Source organism: Lontra canadensis, unplaced genomic scaffold (genome assembly GCF_010015895.1).
Source record: "Lontra canadensis isolate GAN:19392208 unplaced genomic scaffold, GSC_riverotter_1.0 scaffold42, whole genome shotgun sequence".
Lineage (NCBI taxonomy): Eukaryota > Metazoa > Chordata > Mammalia > Carnivora > Mustelidae > Lontra > Lontra canadensis.
The window spans coordinates 1,631,615-1,651,299 of NW_022631036.1; the positions used below are offsets into that span (position 1 = coordinate 1,631,615).

At 37.4% G+C, this 19,685-nt stretch overlaps 1 protein-coding gene and 1 non-coding gene across 2 annotated transcripts; both read right to left on the bottom strand.

Moving 5' to 3' along the window:
- Positions 1 to 1,297: 1,297 nt before the first annotated feature.
- Positions 1,298 to 15,445, bottom strand: TMX1 (thioredoxin related transmembrane protein 1). Its single transcript, XM_032871124.1, has 8 exons — positions 15,210 to 15,445; positions 12,158 to 12,273; positions 10,580 to 10,625; positions 8,212 to 8,340; positions 6,197 to 6,242; positions 5,999 to 6,100; positions 5,819 to 5,885; positions 1,298 to 3,072 (listed from the first exon to the last, which is right to left on the bottom strand). The coding sequence occupies exons 1-8, from the start codon at positions 15,359 to 15,361 to the stop codon at positions 2,894 to 2,896; spliced, it is 837 nt and encodes a 278-aa protein (XP_032727015.1). The 5' UTR covers positions 15,362 to 15,445; the 3' UTR covers positions 1,298 to 2,893.
- LOC116875703 lies at positions 11,920 to 12,052 on the bottom strand. Its single transcript, XR_004384255.1, has one exon. It is a non-coding gene; the product is annotated as a small nucleolar RNA SNORA70 (small nucleolar RNA).
- Positions 15,446 to 19,685: the final 4,240 nt, after the last annotated feature.

Genomic DNA, 19,685 nt, shown 5'->3' on the forward strand with positions numbered 1-19,685 from the left:
ACTTCTCTGACGTTGACCTTAGCAACATTTTGTTTCTTCAAACAAGGGAAACAAAAGCATAAACTATTGGGACTACATCAAAATAAAAAGGCAACCTACTGAATAACTGAAAAGATATCTGAAAAGATATCTGCAAATGATCTATCCAGTCATGGGCTAATATCCAAAATAAAGAATTTATACAACCTGACACCAAAACACCAAAATGATTGGATTAAAATGGGCAGAAGACCTGACTAGACAATTTTCCAAAGACGACATCCAGATGGCAAACAGACACATGAAAAGATGGTCAACATCACTCACCCTCAGGGAAATGCAAATCAAAACCACAATGAGGTATCACCTTCCACCTGTCAGGATGGCTAAATTCAAAGAGACAAGGGATAACAAATGTTGGCAAGAATGTGGAGGAAAAAGAACCCTAGGGGTCCCTGGGTGGCTCAGTGGGTTAAAGCCTCTGCCTTCAGCTCAGGTCATGATCCCAGGGTCCTGGGATGGAGCCCTGAATTGGGCTCTCTGCTCAGCAGGCAGCCTGTTCCTCCTCTCTCTCTGCCTACTTGTGATCTGTCAAATAAATAAATAAAATATTTAAAAAAAAAAAAAAGAACCCTGGTGAATGGAAGCTACTATGAGATACACGGGACTCTTCATTACAACTCTTCTCATTCCTGCTCATTAAGTATCTAGGCAGTATGTGCTAGAACTGCATTCTCCATCAGAGTGATCAGATTTTCCACTTCCATGGTAGCACTGAATAATTACTGGGAGTGGGGAGCAGAGTTCTCCAGAACGCTCATACTGCACCTTAATCTCTCCTAAGCTGCCATATAGAGCACAGTTAACCCAATAATGGAAACAAAAGGGATCTGTTAAAGGTAAAATGATCCCGTATAGTTTCTGCATGCTGCTGGTGTGACCAAAAATTGATTATTCAGATGTCTAAAGTGACTGAAGAGTCACTGGAGAGATGCCAGAGTCCTGATGAAATGCAAGATTATGTTTTCTGAAATATCATGTCTCTGGCTGTTAGGGCTGCTTTTAAATTTCTACATATATCGTATTTTCTCACCACTTAGAAACTTAAAATCTATGTCGTGTATACTAGAATAATAGAAAAAAACATGCCTGATTAAAGAGTACTGTTTTTCTCTGTCATCTCAAGAAAAAGATGTGTAGGACTCTAGCCTTTTGACTGTACAGATCAAGAACACACAGTGACACAACTATTCATTGGAACATCAATAAATACAAAGTAATTAAGCTTTTCTATCCAGAAATCACACTTATCTCCAGCTTTAATGAAGTGCTTAGAAAAGTTTATTTTGTGCTTAGACTATTTTTCTAAAGCAACACAAAATTATTATACATCCAAACTCTGCAATGGTAGAATATTTAATATTCTAAAGGCAAGGCCTTTCAAGAAAACTGCTGTACATTATGATACTGTGTAAGTCTAATGGATTCACACAGAAGCAGAATCTAGACAAAAGAGGACATTACAGAAACTATTACATAATGGACAAGTGATTCACTCTGAGTTATGGTTTTTTCCCTTCTTGTAAATAATACAGTTCTTACTGCTACCCAGCACCCCTCCCCACTTTTGCTGTAAGGTAAAAATTCTGTGCTCTAACTCTCTGTGGAGTAAAACCATACTAAATATCCCATCCTGCTGATGTCCACTTGTGAAATACTACACAATAAAAAGTACAGCAGAACACAGATTCTGTGTGTCCAAAACGTAAGAATGCTATGATTTTTTAAACAGCAAGCATATACAGACTTTGTAAAATTAAGAACTTTGTGAGGGTGACTATACATTGAAAACATACACTAAACAATACTTTTTCCTGAGTAGAATGCTAACTTTATTTTATATCAAACTAATTTTCTATGAATTTTCAAAATGTAAGATATCAAGGCTTTTCCACAGCATCAGATAAAAATCAGGAATGTTCACCTTCATATCAAAAAAAAAAAAAAAAAGGTTCAAGTAGAGGTTCAACAGAATGATATAAAATCTGAAATGAATGGCCAAAATTTTAAATGATCGGTAGACAGCTCTTCAATTTTAAGGATCCCTCAGTAAACTTTGATTTGAAACAACAAAAAAGGGCTATTTATTAAGAATGAAAAACATTTCCAGAAAATTATCCAATTTGGAAAATGAAAAATGTAACCCATGGTTAAGAAAAATACAAATTGTACACTGAACAGAGGGGAACAAAAACGATAACCAATCTTTACAGGAATCAAGACAACACCATCGACTTATATAAAAACTTCCTAAATCAGTAGCATATCCTGTATTATCACATGTAGAAAACTGTAATTAAGCAAGGTAGTTTTTATTAGTTGCATAATCTAAAAATATGATGAAATTTTGGGCTCTATCTCTAAAACCACCAGAGTTGTCACTGAAATACATATTTCTTGAGACAATGGGCAAAGTTCCCATTTATGGGAAATATGTTCTTTTTTTCACACAGTGAAACTGAGAAAAATTATACCAAATGAGAAATCTTTTTCTCCAAAGTAATCTCCTTAACTACCTCAATAATGCAGTGTTTGGGAAATGTAATTTTTCAACTCAGAAAACTTGAAACAGATTATTAAACAAACATACTGAAATCTTATTGCTTGGCACCAGATTTTTCAAAAAATTAAAGAATTGTTTAAACCATCACTGCCATTCTTAAATGCTATTTCAAACATTTTTATGCATTTTTACATAGTGCTACTTTTATTTTCTGAAGGTAGTCTGTTCAATCTAATGACAATCTAGACCGAACCCTGCAATGTACAAGCATGTCACAGTTTACTTCAAACCAAAAGAATGTTCAATCTTCTCTTTTTGCCAAAATAATATTATGGTATTAATAAAAACCAACTAGGATTTATCTGTGGCCAATGAAGGACCCACAGAACGTTGTCGTATGGCATTCTGTGCAAAGTCTTTGTTTGTTCCTTCTTTACTTCCTGCTTCCTCTTCTGAAACATCATCTTCATCATCCTCTTGTTCCTCCTCCACTTTTTGCAAAGGTTGAGAAGATTCTGGTAATAATTTTTCTTAAAGATAAAGACCAGAGGGAATTAAGAGGTACAAACTTCCAGTTATAAAATAAGTAAGTCACTGAGATGAAAAGTACAGCATAAGGAATACAGTCAGTAATAACGTAACAACATTCACGGTGAGCATTAAAAAAAAAAAAAAAAAGATCAAGACCAGAAATGTTTTTTGTTGTTGTTGTTGCTGTAACAGATTTGCATTAGAGTAAAATGAAGACACAATTCTTATGCCCATAAACTGCTTTGCCACTTATTTATCAACCATAAGTTTAGATTTCCAAAGGAAAAAGTCATCTTTAAGAGTGACACCATAAAAACAAAAAGTGGTTAGGAAGATCCATTTTACTTACCAAATTCATTTATGAACCAAACTGAAATTAATAAATCAAAATTAATGCTGTGAATGTGGATGCTGTAAGAACATACACTGCATTCACTAGAACCACATTAATTTGCTATTAAATCTTCCAGTGAACACTGAAACAAACTCCAACACTACCCTTGTTTCAGTTCCCAGGTGAACAAGAATGAGACATTTACAATTGAAGGTTATATTCCCACCCAGGTTTTTTCCAGGGAGTTTCAGAAATGTTCTTCCTTACATAACTTCATTAAGACATAATTACAAATAATAAAATGTGCAAATCTTAGGTGTACAGCTCAATGAATTTTTAACTCTGTCCACACACACATACCATTTCCATCTTTTTAAGAAGGCCTATTGATAGTTAGCTTAAACTTAGAACATACCAGGTTACTAAGAGATACAGAACACAGAACTGGGCCAAGGAGTTTCAGCATGTTCAATGATCCTAGACTGCCCCTAATCTTAGGCAATCCAGAAGAGAGTAGGGAGATGCGAAGGTGCAAGGCAGAAGAAAACACCAAAGTGATTACCACATGGTGAACAATCTGTTGTTTGGTCTGGAACCCCTCTTTCTGTTGGGTTAATAGTCCCTTCCCTGTACCACATAGCATGTAGTTGTGGTGAGCACCACATACAGTTCATAGTAGTGGTTCTCCACCAGGGATGATTTTGCTGCTGCCCCAACCCCCTCCACCCTCCACCCCCTGCCAAAAGAACACTTAGCAATGTACGGAGATATTTTTGGTTGTCACAACTAAGAGGAGTGGTGCTATTTCCAACCAGCGGGATGCTGCCGAACACCCAACAATGTACAAAAGACAGTCTGTCACAATTAAGAATTAACCAGCCCAAATGTGAGACGTGTCCAGGTTGAGAAACCCTGATTTACAGTGATTGTTCCAAACAAGTGAGCTCTTTACACTAGTGGAGTACACCAAAATTTTTTAAAGATAGGCGGGTATAGTGGAAAAGTGTATCTCCTTCTTTGAATTGTGAGCTTAATCATTTTACACGAAGGACTAGAAAGAGCCAAAAATGGAACAAGCTAAGGCATAGAAAAGTAAGCAATTCAGAAACACAACATCTTAACATTTGAGCCCTAGGATCCAGCCATCTCTGCCCTCAGACTTCCTTGCTCCCTGAGGCAATAAACTTCTATTTTGCTTAAAGCTGGACTGAGTTGGGTCTTTCCCTAGCAACTCAAAATCTAAGCTAAATACATCCTAAAACAACTTAAATCATGTGGCCTGCTATAGAAGGGGCGGTATCACACTGAACTGTGGTATCTATCAGTTGTGCCACAGATTACTTAAGAGACGAATTTGTTAAGGTTTTTCAAGTGATATAAATATTAAATGTACATTCACCAACTTTTATATTGTCTTTTACAAAGTAATCTGTGCTTGCATTTCCTTCCCTAGAGGTCACTGGCTCTTGTTGGATAAAATGATTCCTTCCCCTGTATATGTCCTTTTCAGTACTGACGTAATGATCTAAGAAATGAAAAGATAATCTGTCAGTTATCGGCAATCACCACTGACTTCATTTCCCAAGTCCTGACCTCAATAAATCCTAAGTCATGAAAGGCAGCACAATGAAAATGTCATGCGAACAGTCTAATTTAGGCCCTAATCTCCACTCTGTCACTTCTGTGTGACCCTGGAAAAATATTTCATCTCTCTGAGCCTTACTTTCCTCAACCACAAAAAGGAAAGAGTATCATTTATGAAATCCAGAGTTACAGGAAAGTGAATGGGATTGTGCAATGTGAAAGTTCTTTATAAACAGCAAAGAGGGGGGCTTCCATAACACTGTAATTTTCAAGATTAAATGCATGTTTGAGAGGCAATTATACTAAGACAGACATCAGTGAGTACTTCTAATTATATAAACTCATCTTGTAGTACCGTGTCAATGCCACTCCTAAATCAGCTACGGGAATTACTTTTCCCAATATCCTACCATAAAAACAGACTTGGCTAACATACAAAGAAAAATCTTCAAATGTGGTCACTATAATAATGAATGACTTCAAGAGCAGAATATATTCAACTTCTTCTGATTCAAGTATACTCAAATGGATCCATGAATAAGATGGTTCAAATAAAATGACATCTGATCAATGTCATTAAATATCTACAAGTTATATGCAAAGTTAAAATTCTCTACATCATAAAAGCCAAGAAAATAACTGTTTCAAAATCCACCAGGCTGTCATTCTTACATGAAATAAATATTCCCCTGCCCCTTCCAATATAACCTATCATTCCACATTTAGAACACTAAGCTAGAAGGGCAACCTGTTAGAGTTGTGATTATATTCACAGAAATGAACAGGATTACAGTGAATAAAAAATAAACACTAAAAAACATACTTACTGGAAGGGTATGGCTGTGGTCTGCGCCTTTTTGAAGGAAAAAGGCAATCTGCCACAAATATCATACACTACAAAGACAAACAGAAGAAATCTCAATGTATGTGACAGAGCTAGTGTAACTATATTAAATTATCAGATGTAAAGGTTTTTTTCCTAGTACTCTGAAAAACTAAATACTTACAAGTCCTAGTAGTAGTCCTGAAAGCAAAGTTGCTAACGCAAAAACTGCATATGATCCCCAAACTGGTAATCCAAGGTCTTCAATAAAATAGTTATGGCAAGTCTAAAATGAAAATTAAAAAATAAACTAAAAACCTGGTTGTTTAAAATAAAGGGGTGGTGTCAAAAATGTTAAGAGAAATAAAACTTTAGCCCATACCCGGATCCACATAGAGAGCTGAAAGAGTGCAGACATACTGCTCATCCTGAAAGAAAGGAGAGAGCACTGAGAAACTGAGTAAAACACACAGCTTTGAAGCAGAACGTGTGTATATCTATACCTTCCCTTCTGGGTAAATTTCCATAATTTCTCTGACATGATAGATTTTATTGCTAGTGTTAATCAAGATTAGTGATACATCACTGATTTCAAGCCTGTATTAAAAAGTCTCATTAATGAAAATTAACAGTTCTTGAATTGTTATCACTATGTGATGTCCTCATAAATAAAACACTTGATAACTTTTTTCCTTTTCCCTATGCTTTACCATTAGACTTTCACCTGATGATTTCTCCAATATACTCACAGCTTACAAGCTCTATGGAACCAGTTAGAGTCAAGTGTACTGTAAGCCAATGGCAACTCTTATTGATCCTTAAAATTCTTCAAAAAATGACCAGAGAAGGGATTCTGAAGGAAGAACTGGGAGCACTTGTGGAACTGATCCTTGAATTAACCCCCTTTTGTATTACAACTAAATAAAACTTACAATACCATTAGTTTGATATAGCTTAATGATATACAAAGAAATTACACAGGAAATAAATACTAATAATATAAATAAAAATAATTATTATTTTCACATAAACCCAAGTAGTTTAGATGGGCAGTTAGAAAGGCATGCTCGAGAACTAAAAGGGTTTGTGGGATCCCAACTGTTTCCCCTCTGGTGCAGGTGTTGCCACCAACACATAAACTAATTCACACCTAAGCGAAAGTTCCTGTACGCAGGATCACCTAATCCATTGCCCATCAGTGGGTGGGTGACCATATTAACACTTGAAAATACCTCTTACTCGGTCCACCAAGACAAAAGACATGGACTCCTGAATCCCTGAGGATTCAACAAAGACTTACAAGCAACCCCTTCTTCTACTCGAGAAGGGAGGAATCATTTATGAGATTTCAAATTAACAAAGTCAGTTGCACTTCGGTTCAACATAAAAAGGTGATTCAATCATATTCCTTCCGTTGTTTAAATTGCAAAATGGGAAAAGGAACAAAGAACTGAAACAAAGCACTGTGTAGCCTCACTACAGTCAGCACTAATTAGGCTTTATCAGGAATATTAGGTGCCTTAACTGGGTTGGCATGGTGGTTCAGTAGGCGGAATTCAGACAAATACAGGACAATTCAATTCAGATTCTCACAGGAAGAAAGATGTAAGGGAAAGGTGCTAAAGACAAAATTCTATTTCAAAATACTGCTTATGGATCATCTTTCCTCCACTCCCAGAATCCACAGCATTTTTCTCTCTTAGACCATTGTTTAACAACCCCTCCATCCTCCAAGAGCAAGTGTGATGAGGAGATAGGAAGAGATAGCTTAGCCACACCAGCATGAGTCCATGGGGACCTCAGCAAAACTCAGTATTTCTAGATGTCTCTCAAATGACCTGTGAGGCCTTACACCCCAACAGGTAGCAGGAAATATGCTAGCCATCTACAATTCTTACTACTCCATATATCTAGCTATATATATTAAGCCCAGTGGTTACTCAGGCCATTAGGGTCACTGTTCATCCATACATTCATTCAACAAAAAATTATCAGATGGGTAGAATAATTCAATCACATTAAGAACTAAAATCTAAAAGTAACAAGAGGAGGTATATGTTTAAGGCTTCTTATTTCAGTATTAAGCTCAAATGATAACTTTACCCATCATATTGCTCAGGAAGATTGATTAGTTTTTGATGATAGAAATGATCATAATCCACAGAGCTAAAATATTCCTGAAAAGGCTTTCAATTCTAGTGAACGCCTCCTTTTAGCTTAAAAAGGATCAAAGTACTTTTGTCTCAGAAGAAAAAGTCAAACTAAAAATATCACAGCAAATATGAATGTACCTTAAAGGTCCAAGAATTAAAAACCCACTATAAATGCTTTATTTCTACAAAATATAACTGGTCCAGTTAATTCTGAAATAAATAAAAGAAAAATCCTCATACTTACAGAACAGAACCTGGACCAAACCATGATGAAACAGGTTCAATACTCTTCCACTCTTTCTCGCTGATAAAGTTTATGAAGTCCTTCTTAGTTCTTGGGCCCTGATAGCGCCTAAATTCGCCATCTTTACAACTAAAGAGGATCAGAATCACATATTAAACAGAACCAAATAAATAAACTTTGTATTTGTTTTGCTATTTTTAACCTCATTTTACAATCAATCCTTATATTCAAAATCATTAGTAATGCACAAGTAACAAATTAAACTAATTGCACTCCTAACATCTTAGCTCCAAATTTATTTAAACGGGGTTATAAACAATCATAAGCCTTCAGACTAGTCTTATCTTTCCAAATAATAAAACAATGAAATAATAAATCAACTGTATCTCAATAAATGTGTGATGCCCTCATAAAAGAATGACTATAAAAAGTTGTTAGAACAGTGTCTGCACTTATTAATTACTAGTTACTTTTAAATACATAGGTTAAAAAATTTAAGGCATTTTTCTGGTATTTTCAGCCCTAATAACATCATCTTAACCATGCTACTTCAAATTGCTGGAGGTATCTGGTCGTATTTCCTTTCCTATTTCAGTCATTCTACTCTACAGTCTACTTTGCATTCTTCCTGACAGCCCCCTCCCTCCTTCCCATTCCCAATGTATGGAGTTCTCATAGGTTCAAAAATGCTCTCTCTACTCCTACATCTTCACTATTTCCAAACTACCCTCAATAATACTGCCAGTCTAATCCTATAGAATACTTCTCTCTTTATCACAAAAGTGCAAAAACTTTCAAGAGCTCCCTACTACCACCTATAGTAGGGTTAGAGGATCCTTCAGTCATTCAGAGTCAAATACCACAAGAAAGCCCCCACCCAAAAAAGAACTTTTTGTAAAGGCAATGGCATTTGAGCTGTTTATGAAAAATAGGTAGGAGTTCAACAGGCAAAAGAACAGGCATGATATACAATATAAGCTAAAGAAAGGACAAGAAATTCTTAGTTCTTAACATCCCCTGAACTTACCTGGAATTAAGTTCAGGGGATGTTAAGAACTAAGGAGGAGGATGACAAAAATAATCAGCTCCAGTTAAAGGACATGTGGAGAAAAGGACTGAGTGAAAAGGGACAGTAATACTTATGGTGACATGAATAGACACAAAGGGAGTAGGGATGAATACAAAGGTAGAGGGAAACAGGCATTAACATGAAAATAAAAAAGATGACCAAAAAAAAGGAGCTATAAACACACAAAGAATTGCCAGCTTGCTTTCATATTTGAAATGAGAAGTACCTCCTGGCATTCAACCCACCAGCTAGATGAACTTTAAGGTATCAGGCAGGTACAGGCACACCTTGGTGGTATCACAGTCCCACCCCAGTAAAACAATTATCACAATAAAACAAGTCACAAGACTTTTTGGTTGCCAACTATATGTAAATATTTACTATACTATAGTCTATTAAGAATGCAATAGCATTATATCTTTAAAAAAAAAAGTATATTCCTTCATTTAAAAATATTTTATTGCTAAAAAATGTAAACCATCATCTGAGTTTTCACCAAGCCATAATCATGGGCCACCATAAGAAACAGAGTAATGAAAAAGTTTGAAATACTGCAAGAATTACCAAAATGTGACACTGAGACACAAACTGAGCAAATGCTGTTGGAAAAATGGTGGATAGATTGGCTTGATACAAGGCTGCCACAAATCTTCAATCTGTAAAAACTGCAGTATCTGGGAAGCACAATAAAATGAGGTATGCCAGCACAGAATTGAGATTTCCTATCCCCAGTTTATTAGACAAATTCAAACTAAAAGATGATACTGGAGACTACATAATCTTGCTCATTCCAATTTAGCACTGTCATTTCACCTACTACTGTCCGAAGACTAAGCTACAGCCCTTTCTTAGCCAATTTTTGAACATACCATGTCCCTATTTATGACCATTCATGAGATTATTCAAAGGATGGAGTGCTTACTTCTGTACTCTTTCGAAGATTCAGGGTTGTGTTTACATCCCCATTTCTCCAGGAACCACCCTAACCCAGTGATTTTTTTTCCCTTACCAAGCTTTCTACAGGACTTAACACAACTCTGGGCTCAAATCATTTATGACGCTATATGGTATCACACCATTTCATGTGTGGAACACCCTCCAAAATAATTACAAAGTTCTGAGACCAGGGACAGTTTGATACCTCATCCATCTACCTAAAGACACCTAGGATAGCGCTAAGAGCAAAATGAGCCTTACTGAATATAATGCTCTTTAAACATGATCCAGGCCAGAGGCCTACTATTCTCATTATACTATGTTGCATCCTTCTCCATAACTAAAGAATCTTCAAATACTTACTGATAAATAGTAGGAAGAGCAGTTATGATAAATCGTCCACTCAGCCCTAAAAATGATAAAGATTAGAAATAAATACAAGAAAGAACACACAACAGATTTTCTATGAGCCAACAATCACTACTTAAAAGTTGATTCTAGGGGCGCCTGGGTGGCTCAGTGGGTTAAAGCCTCTGCCTTCAGCTCAGGTCATGATCCCAGGGTCCTGGGATCAAGCCCCACATCGGGCTCTCTGCTCAGCAGGGAGCCTGCTTCCCCCTCTCTCTCTGCCTGCCTCTCTGCCTACTTGTGATCTCTGTCTGTCAAATAAATAAATAAAACCTTAAAAAAAAAGTTGATTCTGAATTATTTAAATACTAACGGGGAAAGCATATGAAATTATACCTAAAAACAGCTGAGCTTTGTAACAATGAAAAAAAATCCCAATTACATACTGAAACCAACTTTAAATAAATGAACACTATTGTATATTATCTCAACTAAAAGTACATAAAAGTTTGACTACTGAAGTGATCTGAATATGTATTTATTAACATTTGATCATTTATACCACTGTATGATAAGACTACTAGCGATAAGTAATGGGGCAGCACAGTTTAGCAGTAGTCTTAGAAAGGTCTAAAATCAAACGAAATTGCATTTGAAATTCGAAAAATAAAGGCAGAGTCAAACGTGTTAAAAATGGAGAATATTTTGAACCTTTTATAAGATGAGCAATAACAAAAAAAAAATTAGCCATGTGTTAGACAATAACATAACTAACGATTAATCTATGCCTCAGTTTTCTTATCTGTAAAATGGGGATATTACCTACCCCACAAGGTTGTATAGGATTATACAGGATAAATGCAAAACACTCGAAGCAATATCTGTACTAGGTAAGTGCTCAATAAACTTTAGCTATTATTACCATCTGGAGTGGGAACAGAGTCAACAATCTAGGTTTATTGTGACCAAGAACAAGTATGATGAGGCTGGCCTAAGAAAGAAGTGTCCTTAAGAACAGGCCTGCCACTTATTCAGGGAGCCAAGTCAGGAGTATGTTTGACTCCACAACCATGATTAAAATACACAACCATTTATTAAAAGCATGTCCTCAAATCACAGGTATTAAATTTGAAACCCACTTAAGAAATTCGGATCACTCGTCAGAGAACATGACCTTGGCTCTACACAGAACCTCAACCAGGTTCTTATTCTGAAGCTTGGTATAGATGCAAATGATGGGTTGGCATCCACAGTATTCTAGGACTTCTTAAAGGCATCTACACGCTAATCTGGGCCCTGGGATACAAAGGAAAGAAAGATCAGGGGTAGTTAAATGGGCAAGAATGGGGAGAGGGTAATGTTTCCAAGGTCCCTTAGAGCAACACATAAAAGGGATGAGCTGCATATACAACCACAGACCTGCTTTCTACAGCCACTGCACAAGGATCCTTCCTCAGAGAGGTGGGTGAGTCAGCTTAAGTAGTACAGTTATGTTTTCAAAACCTAATGAAAGGTAGTTAAGATCAAGCGATGTGGCAAACAGGATGAACTTATGAACCCAATCTGCGAAGACTAACCACAGACCTACAGTACCTGGCTGCTCTGTGACATCCACTTTTGCAACATTGACCTCAAGATCTTCTCCCCATTCAGCAAAATTTTCCCATTCCGGTTGAAGATTCTGACAAGCAGGACACCATGGAGCGTAACTGAGAAACAGAACAGAAAAAAAGTTAAGCACTCTAATATGATCATATGGAGATAAAAATTCTAAGCGTATAATTCATGAAGAATATTTTATACAAAAACGAGATAGCAAAGTGACTAATTTTGTGAAGATGAAAAAGTTTTAACTGTGGGTCTAACATTCCGGCAATCAAAACTAAATGATAACGCTAATCACAGAAAAGTAATTCTGAGAGGAAGTTCTTAAGCCACAAAAATTAGCTCCTAAGTTCACATGCAAAACAGCTCTTTAAAAACCTATGAATTTCTCAGGGTCCCTGCGTGACTGAGAGTTAAGTGTCTGCCTTCAGCTCAGGTCATAATCCCAAAGTCCTAAGATCAACCCCTGAATCAGTCTCCCTGCTCAGGAGAGGGGAGTCAGCTTCTCGCTCTGGCCCTTCCCAGACATGTGCTCTTTCTCTCAATAAATATTCTTTAAAAACAAAAACAAAACCTTTGAATTTCTCCCTAAGTATGTGGCCACGAGAAACCTCAAAATCGAATTTGGAGTTCACTGGTTTTAACAATTTGCACTACAGGAGTCACACATGGGAAAAATATAGTGCCCAGGGCTGAGGTGAACAAGGAAATGCATGGCCCTACTTAAGAGGGGAACCATCCCTCAGCAAGACCATCAGGAAGGGAATTATAGCTAGGTAGCAGGCTCTAGCTTATTTAAAAGAAGCTGAAAATCTGCATTTTTATGTAAAAATGCTACCTCAAAACTTAACCCAGACACAAACACTACGCAAGCCAAACAAAATTCCTTTGGCCAGCTCTTGGTCAGCCAGTTTCTAAGACCTCAGGTTTACAAATCTATGGGTAAGTTTATTAGCTTTTTAATTACTCCTCTGATATTCCACATCTTTCAAGGCCTGACTTCTCTCTAGGATTTTATTCTTCACTTTATTGTACATCATCTTCTAATTTGCCTCAGTTTTTTTTTAATGGAACCAAGAAGAATAAAGCGAGTACTTGTTGAACACAAGAGTACAGTTTCTAGATTTCATTATATTTGAACTTATTTTATGAAAACAGAATTCCTAAAAGTAATTGGCGCTATAAAACAAGACTAGTACCATACATAAAAGGCCAAGTCCTTAACAAGAGATTATATTTCATTGAAAGCATCTCTGTAACAAAACTGATCAGAATGGATATAATGCAAATAACAAACTTGTAATAAGTAGACTATCAACAGGACTAGTACTGGGCCCCGTTTTCAGGTTCCTTTTATTCTTAGATGATTTTAAAGTCTTAACCTCAAACTCAGAAAGCTAAAGGAAAAAAAGAATAAGTACTACAGTATATTCTAATTTCACAGAGCAGTTCTAAATTCAAATCTAATAAAATTTTGACCATAGTTTGATCAAATGAGCTAAAAAAAACTTCATGTATTACTTGAATGAGCTAAATAAAAAAAAACCTCATGTATCACTTGACTGTATTTTGCATATAAATTCATAATCACTATTGTTTAATATTCATGAAACTATGAATATTTTATTGACACAAGCTAAAACAAGTTATTCATGACAATAAAAACCCAATGTTGTCTCTGATTATATTTCCTCTCTCCTGTAGCTTCAGTGGTGTCTGAAAATTCATTTCACTAAGTTACAGATTATGTGCACACCACGTAAACATTTTTCCCTATCTTTTCCCCCATATAAATGTTCTATGCCTTTTTCAATTTTATGACTTTGATAGAGTTATTGATTTGGCCTTTTGTGCTCTCCTTTAGGAACATCCACCTCCATCCATTAACTGGCAACCCAAGCATACAGGAAAACACTCACTGAACTCTGTTAAAGAAGGGGGCTGTTCTAACAATTATTGCATACCTACTCTTAGGCTTTGAAAACAGAAAGGAAGCCAGTATTGCCATACTGGGCCAGATTAATGAAAGCCTTTAGTTATTTCTCTCACTTATAAAAAGAGGAAAATAATACCCATCTTATGGACTTTGTAAAGAATTAAATAGGATAATGTATAGAAAGTGGTTAGCAGTCTTTAGTACAGTTAACACTCAGTAGTGGTGCTCGTATCAATAACATCACCACCACCAACTTAGCAACTATAGCAAAAGCAGGCGGTTTATTTTCTACCTATGCAAAAGAGACATTATAACAGAATCCCCAGAAATAAATGATTTCCTCTGAAAAGTAAATGATGACCTGGTGGTCTTAAGAGTTTATAATCACACTCATACATTAATTTTTTAAAGCAGTATCACTTGGACGTTAAGAGTAACAATCCAGGATACTCAGTACTTTGCAAAAACACACATCCAAAGGAAAACTGAGATGCGGAGAAAGAGAAAAGAAAATTTAACAATAACCCAACTTGAATTTACTCAGCACCTAAAATAAAAATATACCCAATCTATAAAATAAAATTTAAGAGAAAGGAGTCTCAAATCCCAACACTGTAAATGGAGTTTTAAAGGATAATTAGACAAAAGGAGAAGAGAGGTTCAGTTCAACTTCCTGTTTTGTAAAGTTTGATATAAGGTAAGTCTATAAGTTTGTGAAGGATCATTCTAAAATAACTGCATAGAAACTAGTCAAACGAACCACCTCCACCCCCAAATTCATGAGAAGTTGAGAGAATTCCAAGTTGAACGCTGTCTTTTAGGCGCACCACAGCGCTAAAAACGAAACTAGGGTGCACATTTTAGAAGAAACTTCATATTCCCCGGTAAGAAACGAGGAGGGGGTGAGACCAAGCTGATCCAAAGAGGAGTTAAAGGATCTGGAAGAATCAGGGACGCCTGCTCCACGGCTCGGAGTGAAGTACTGGAGAACCTGGGACCCGCAGGAGGTGGTGAATGAAGGTGAAGTGGGGTGTCCAGACTCGGATCGAGGACACGGACATTCCGGCCCACCGAGGGGACCCGAGACAACGGTCCCACACTCACAATTCTATCATCCACTCTCCTTCCAGCAACTCTTTCCAATTCTCGTCCGTGATGATGCGCACGTCGCTCCGCCGCCCGTGGGTCCAAGGAGCTCCCCAAAGCAAGAGCAGCATCATTGCCACGGGAGCCACGGGACTCCCGGAGGGCGTCATACTGCAGCTCGCCCACCCCACAGCAAACGCGGCAGCCCCCCACCTCCGCGCAGCCGCTCCTCACTTCCGCCCTTACGAGCTTATCTGCTCATGCGCCTGACCGCGCGGTCAGCGCGCGCGTGCGCGCGTTCCTGGGAACTCTTAATGCGCATGACGAGGTCGGGTCCTAGTGAGTTGGGTTTGTGGAAAAGAGGGAAGCGCGCCTATCCCTAGTGCGCATGACAGAAAAGCGGTCTCTTCCCACCGCCTCAGGAGCCCCAGTACTTTTGGGAAGGAGAAGAGCAAACAGGGGGCATGGCGTAGGAAATGGGGCGGCGCTTCGGAGACGATAGGCTTGGAAACTGCTTCAGCTTTTTGGCGCCAAGTAATTGGTATTCATACTTACTCAAGCAGATTGGTAAGTTTCCACAGTTTCCAGTTAACTGCTCTTCAGAGCTTTCATTTGCTTCTTTTGAAAACTTTTGTAGTAAAACTAATGAACGTTGGACGCCTGGGTGGCTCAGTCGGTTAGGCGGCTGCCTTTGGCTCAGATCATGATCTCGGAGTTCTGGAATCAAGCCCCGCCCTGGGCTCCCTGCACCGCGGAGAGCCTGCTTCTCCCTCTCCCTGCTGCTCTGCCTACTTGTGCTTTTTCTCTGTCTCTCTAACAAATAAATAAAATCTTAAAAAAAAAAAAAAAACTAATGAATGTTTATGTAAATCAGAGTATTAGTTTACTTCTGGGGGATTGCAGACTGGAAAGGTTCACAAGGGAACCTTAGGGGATGCTTTTCACATTCTTTATCTTGGTCGCAACAGTTGGTTACACGAGCGTGCACGTAAAAAACCATCAAGTCGTACATGATGAGGTGAGTGCACTTTATGCACTTTAGGGTGTATGTTGTCTCTCAGTTTATTTCTAAATGTAGTAGTTACAGAGATGCGACATCTGAAATTCAAAACACATAGGCTTATAACAAATATTTGAGAATTCAAAATGTGCACTGTCTTTAGAAAGTACTAGTCAAAGGATAGTCTTTGTCAGTAGATCTCCTCACCTCACATTGTTGCCTAAACTCACTCCAGTTGGCTGACTTACTCACCACTCCTTCCACTGAAAGGCACTTTCTAGGACACTAGTGATTTGCATGTTAACAAAGCTGATTATTTCTTCTCAGTATTCATCTCACTCCACCAGCCAGCAGAATTCTACAGTCCCCACACTTGAAGCTGGTTTACTGTCTTCCTTCAGTTGAGCCTCACCTTGATTGTTTTTTTCTCCTTCCTCACTAGTGGCTGCATCTTGGCTGGTCCTCCTCTATGTGATTCTAGTTATCGGCTTGCCCCAGAATGCTGTATTGGCCCTTCCTTATCCTTGTATCCACACACTGCTCCAGGTAACCTCTATCTGGTTGTATACCTGTCATTCCCGCTCTGACCCTTCTGGGAATTTTGGACATATGTATTCAACTCTTTGCTGGACAGCTCTTGGATATCAAATAGGTGGTTTAAACATAACATGAACAAAAAATAAAATTCTTGATTCTCCCTCTCCTAGACTTCCATCTCAGTAAAGAGCCCCAAGGACCATCAGGTTCCTCAAGACAAAAATTTACATTTTAATTCTTTGTTGTTTTCTCTCTTTACCATGTCCTCCATCAGCAAGTCCCAAAAACTCGATCTCCAAAACATAGCCTGAAGCTGAGCACCAATTCCATCTCCACAGCCAACACCCTAGTCCAAGATTCTATCATCTCTTGCCTCTACTATGATGATAGATTCCTAACTGATCTCCCTGTGTCCGCTCTTGCTTCTCTAAATAAGATCAAGACATTTCTCTTTAAAACCCTCCAAGTGCTTCCCACTTTATTTAAAGTTAAGTCCAAACTTCTTAAACTCCTTACTATCACTTAAGAAGTCCTACATGATCTGAAACCTGCCCAACTGCTCCTTCATGTAGTACTTGCCCTCCTCCTCTTTACCCTGCTACATTCCAGTGGTTCCCTGAAGATGCCAAACTTATTCCCACATTAGAGAATTGGTATTAGGTGTTCCCTCTACCTACACTACTTATCCGTTGGTCTTTGTATAACTGACTCCATTTTGTCATTGATCTCAAACATTACCTCTTAAAAGTCATATTACCCATCATATTAGTCCACTCTAAATCTCTGCATAATATTAAACTGATGTCCTTGTTTATGATCTGATTTCTTTCCTCACTCATTAAGAATATAAGTTTCAGGGCACCTGAGTGACTCAGTCAGTTGAGCGACTGACTTGATTTGAGTTCCGGTTGTGATCTCAAGGTTATGGGATGGCTCCATACTCAGCACAGGGTCTGCTTGTCCCTCTCCCTCTGCTCTTTCCCTTCCCCCACCCACCATGCTTATGCTCTCTCTCTCACTCTCTCTTAAATAAATAAATAAATAAAATGTTTAAAAAAAAGGAATTTAAGTTTCATGACATTGGAAAACTTCTCTGGTTTGTTCACTACTATAATCTCTAAATTATAGTGCCTAGCCACTATTAGAAGTTAGTACATAATAGGTGCTCAGTAAATATTTGTTGAGTGACTGAATGAGGAAAATCATAATTAAAGATATGCCATGCTTTTATTATATTGTATGAGCTGTATTAAGGAAGAATGTAAATATATCCTTATGTGTAATATAGAGATAATGCCTGCTGTTTATATTCGCAGGGTTGATAAGAGGATAAAATGAGTATTCTTTTAAACTGTAAGTCATTCAAGGTAATTTATTAAAATTTCATTTTAAGGGAATTTTTATATTATAAAAAAATGTACTTATGGCTAAAATGTGCAAAGTACCAAAGATTGTAAAGTGAAAAGAAATACCCTCTAAAATCTTTTCCCAGCTCCTGTGAGAATTTGCACCGTGTATGCAACTCTATTAACATTTTCTTTTTTATGCTTTCAGAATTTTTCTATGCATGTAAACTATTTCTAAAAAAAAAACAAAAAAAACGACAACAACACAAGGACAAGAACAAAAACATACATAGGGGCACCTAAGTCTCAGTCAACTAAGTATCTGCAGGAAGCTCAGGTCATGACCTCAGGGTCCTGGGGTGGAGCCCAGTGACGGAGCCCTGCGTTGGGCTCCAGGCATCAGCTATTTACTGGCCAAGTATTTCAATATTTTATCAACTGGTACAGCTTACTATCACAATGTAACTGAAGACTTAACCCAGGCTAGGGCTGTTCCTCTTCCTCTGAGAACTAGTTTTTCACTGTTTTGGTTTTTTACATTAGGCTTCGGGGGAGGAGCCACTGATGATCTAGTGTCACTGCTATGGCTTAGACAAAACTCTCAAAGAAATACTCTTAAATTTGAATTACTGAAACCAGATTAACCCTCCTAACCAATCAACCAAATCATCAAGTCCTGTTGATTTTAACAACTAAACTCATCTCAAATCTATCTCTTCATCCCACTGTCACAGCCCTGGTATATGCCATTATCTTTTTTCTTCTGGAATCTTGAAGGGTTTCTTTTTTTCCTTTTTTATAATAATCTTATTATTGATATATAATTCATGTACCTTACAGCACAGCCATTAAAATTTGCAATTTAATGGTTTTTAGTATATTCAGAGTTGTGCAACCATCACCACAGTCAAATTTAGAAAATATTTATCACCTCAAACAAAAACTCCATACTCATTAGAAGTCATTCCACATTTCCACCCAACTACCCCTTTCCCAGCTCTAAGTAACCACCAATCTCCTTTCTGCCTCTGTGGTTTCGTGTACTCTGGATAGTTCATAGAAATGGAATAATATAATATGTGTTCCTTTGTGACTAACTTCTTTCATTTAGCATAATGTATTCAAAGTTCACTCATGTTATAGCTAGCATGTATTAGTACTTCATTTCTATTTATTGCTGAATAACATTCCATTGTACGAATAGAACATATTTGGTTATCTCTTCATCAGTTGATGGACATTTGATTTGTTCTGCTCTGTGACTATTAGGAATAATACTGCTATGAACATTTATGTACAAATTTTTGTGTGGATATAGTGTTCTCATTTCTCATGGGCACCACCTTGAAATGAAAGTGTTTATGATACAATATCTAAGAAACTATTGCCTAATCTAGGGTTACCTAGGTTTCATAAAAGAGTTTTTATAGTTTGGCGTGCCTGGGTGGCTTAGTTGGTTAAGCGTGGGATTGAGCCTCACATCATGCTCCATACCTGGCATGGAGCCTGCTTAAGATTCTCTCTCTCCCTCTCCCTATCTTAAAAAAAAAAAAAAGAACTTTATACTTTTATCTCATTCATTTAGATCTTTGGTTCATTTTGAGTTCATTT

Excerpts from the sequence above, each read along its gene's own strand:
- TMX1 (XM_032871124.1), bottom strand. The coding sequence starts at position 15,361 with ATGACGCCCTCCGGGAGTCCCGTGGCTCCCGTGGCAATGATGCTGCTC. Across the intron at positions 10,626-12,157 it reads GGATGTCACAGAGCAGCCAG|GGCTGAGTGGACGATTTATC; the intron begins GTACTGTAGGTC and ends TATCATTTTTAG. Across the intron at positions 6,101-6,196 it reads AGCTCTCTATGTGGATCCGG|ACTTGCCATAACTATTTTAT; the intron begins GTATGGGCTAAA and ends TTTTCATTTTAG.